This window comes from Parus major, chromosome 21, assembly GCF_001522545.3.
Source record: "Parus major isolate Abel chromosome 21, Parus_major1.1, whole genome shotgun sequence".
NCBI lineage: Eukaryota > Metazoa > Chordata > Aves > Passeriformes > Paridae > Parus > Parus major.
The window spans coordinates 1069928-1072464 of record NC_031789.1 but is presented as its reverse complement, the minus strand read 5'-3'; the positions used below and the strand labels follow the sequence as shown (position 1 = coordinate 1072464).

At 33.5% G+C, this 2537-nt stretch overlaps 1 protein-coding gene across 1 annotated transcript in view; it reads left to right on the top strand.

Annotated features, from left to right (window-relative positions):
• The window catches only part of IFFO2 (intermediate filament family orphan 2), a gene marked incomplete at its 5' end in the record, with an annotated part of 36332 nt that extends 33801 nt beyond the window's left edge, over positions 1–2531 (top strand). The window contains 2 exons of the mRNA XM_015648012.1: positions 321–451; positions 1922–2531. Of these exons, the coding sequence (XP_015503498.1) occupies positions 321–451; positions 1922–2027 (237 nt within the window). The remainder of the gene's footprint in view (positions 1–320; positions 452–1921) is intronic.
• Positions 2532–2537: the final 6 nt, after the last annotated feature.

Sequence of the window (2537 nt, the reverse complement as noted above, 5' to 3'; positions counted from 1 at the left end):
ATCTAATTAAATTATTAATTATTAATTATTAATATATTAAAAATTGAAAATACAAAAAATACAAAAAATTAAAAAATACCAAAAAATTAAAAATACAAAAAATAAAAAAATTAAAAATAAAAAAAAAATTAAAATCAAAAAATACAAAAAAAAAAAATTAAAAAATACAAAAAAAAATTTAAAAATACACAAAAAAATTTTAAAAATACACAAAAAAAAATTAAAAAATACACAAAAAAAATTTTAAAAATTTTCAAAAATACAAAAGAGCAGGAAAACAGGGATTTCACCTCATTCTTTGCCCTTTTTTTTGCCTCCAGCTGGAGCTGGCCACCGCCAAGAGCGACATGAACCGACACCTGCACGAGTACATGGAGATGTGCAGCATGAAACGGGGTCTGGACGTGCAGATGGAAACGTGCCGCAGGCTCATCAAGGGCTCAGCAGACAGGTACCACCCTCCTGCTGCTCCAGGAGATCTTCCCTTCCTCTGCACGACACAAAAAAATCACAGCACACAAAGTTGGGTTTTCTTAGGAGGCAAAATTTGCTTTATTTTGGGGTTTTCAGCGATTTTTGTGAGGTTTTTTACAAGGAGCAACACCCATCCCATCCCAATGATGGGATGAGATAAAAACACTCTGAGAACATCTCTGTGATTGTTTTGAGAATTAAAATCTTATTTACTCAACAGTCCTTGAGAGAGAAAAGCTTCCCAAAAGAGTTTTCCTTGGAAAAGAGAGTTTGGAGCTTGGTCAGGCTCAGAAAATCACATCCACACTTTCCTGCACCCCACAGACTCTCCAGACTCCATCTCAAATCAGAGCAGGTTTTATTCTTCCAGATTTTCTTCTGTTAGAAAGTTCTGAGAAAGGCTGGAAAGGTAAAATCATTGGTCACGAAACCAACACAACACCCTCACTGTTGGGTTTTAAATAAATAGTAATTTATTTATAAATAAAAAAATATATTTAAAAAAAAAAATAAAAAATAGGAGAGCTGAAAATGAAATTTAAAGAGCTCCAGGAGCTCCTCAGCACAGGCAGCTCCAGCTCGGGTGGACTTTCAGTCTTCAAAATCTCAGATTTACAACTCTTAAAACCCCAAATTAAATCTCAACTCTGGACTTACACCAAGAATCGTTTTTTAATCTTCTCATGTGTTAAGAACCTTATTTTCTGCGGGATTTATCTCTTGCTCATAGAACAAGATGATAAACTTGGAATTTTCAGGGCTCTGGGCATTAGGGATGCTGAGAGTTTTTCCTCATTTATTTCCCCATCATGGCACAGCCTCAATCACCTTGATTTTACCACTGATATTTACCCTAAACCTAAAATTTAATGTTATTAAAGAAGTTTTTAAATAGCTTGGGGGAACTCCATGTTTAATGTTAATAATTAATGTTAATAAAGAGGTTTTTAAGGGTTGGGAAGGGAAAGTGACTGTTTTAAGAAGGTTTTTTTTTTAATTCTGTGATTGATATTTAATTTTCTGGCTGCACTTTTTAAATTTTGATATTTAATTTTCTGTCTGCATTTTTTAATTTTGATATTTAATTTTCTGGCTGCATTTTCCCTTGATATTTAATTTTCTGTCTGCATTTTTAAAATTTTGATATTTAATTTTCTGTCTGCACTTTTAAATTTTGATATTTAATTTTCCAGCTGCATTTTTTAATTTTGATATTTAATTTTCTCGCTGCACTTTCAAATTTTTATATTTAATTTTCTGGCTGCATTTTTTAATTTCGATATTTAATTTTCTGGCTGAATTTTTCCCTTGGTATTTAATTTTCTGGCTGATTTTTTTATTTTGATATTTAACTTTCTGTCTGCATTTTTTTATTTTGATATTTAATTTTCTGTCTGCACTTTTTAATTTTGATATTTAATTTTCTGGCTGCATTTTTCCCCTGCAGGAATTCTCCATCCCCCAGCTCCGTAGCCAGCAGCGACTCAGGAAACACAGACGAAATTCAGGACGATTTGGACAGAGAGACGGACGTGGAGCCCATGGTCAGCTGATAGAAAATGGGAAGAATTGCAGAAAAAAGACCCAAGATTCCAAACCAATTACTGGGGGAAAGGTGAAAAGACTGGAGAGCCCCCCCAGAGGGACTCATTCCTACACACATCCCCTCCCTCCCAAGGATTGGTGCTGTACATTTCTATTCTTCAAAGCATAAATGCAGATTTCTGTAGGAAAACACGGTGTTTTAATTGTGCCTTTGCCCCAAGCTGAGCCACTTTGAGCTCCAGTGGAATATTAATAACAGGTGTTTTTATATAAAAAAAAATAAAAATGTATATTATTTAAAATAAAAACCAAACTACCAAAGGTTTTGGCAGCAGGTGCTGGAGGAGCTCTGGGTACTTTAATAAGTTGCTGGTTTTTATTGGACTGATTGGCAAAAGCAACACTGGCAAAAAAAAAAAAGAGGTGATTGTGGGGTAATTAGGGATGTCTGGCAGAAAAAAAATGAAAAAAATAAAGGAAAATAAAAATGAAAATGAAAAGGAAAGGGAAAATGAAAA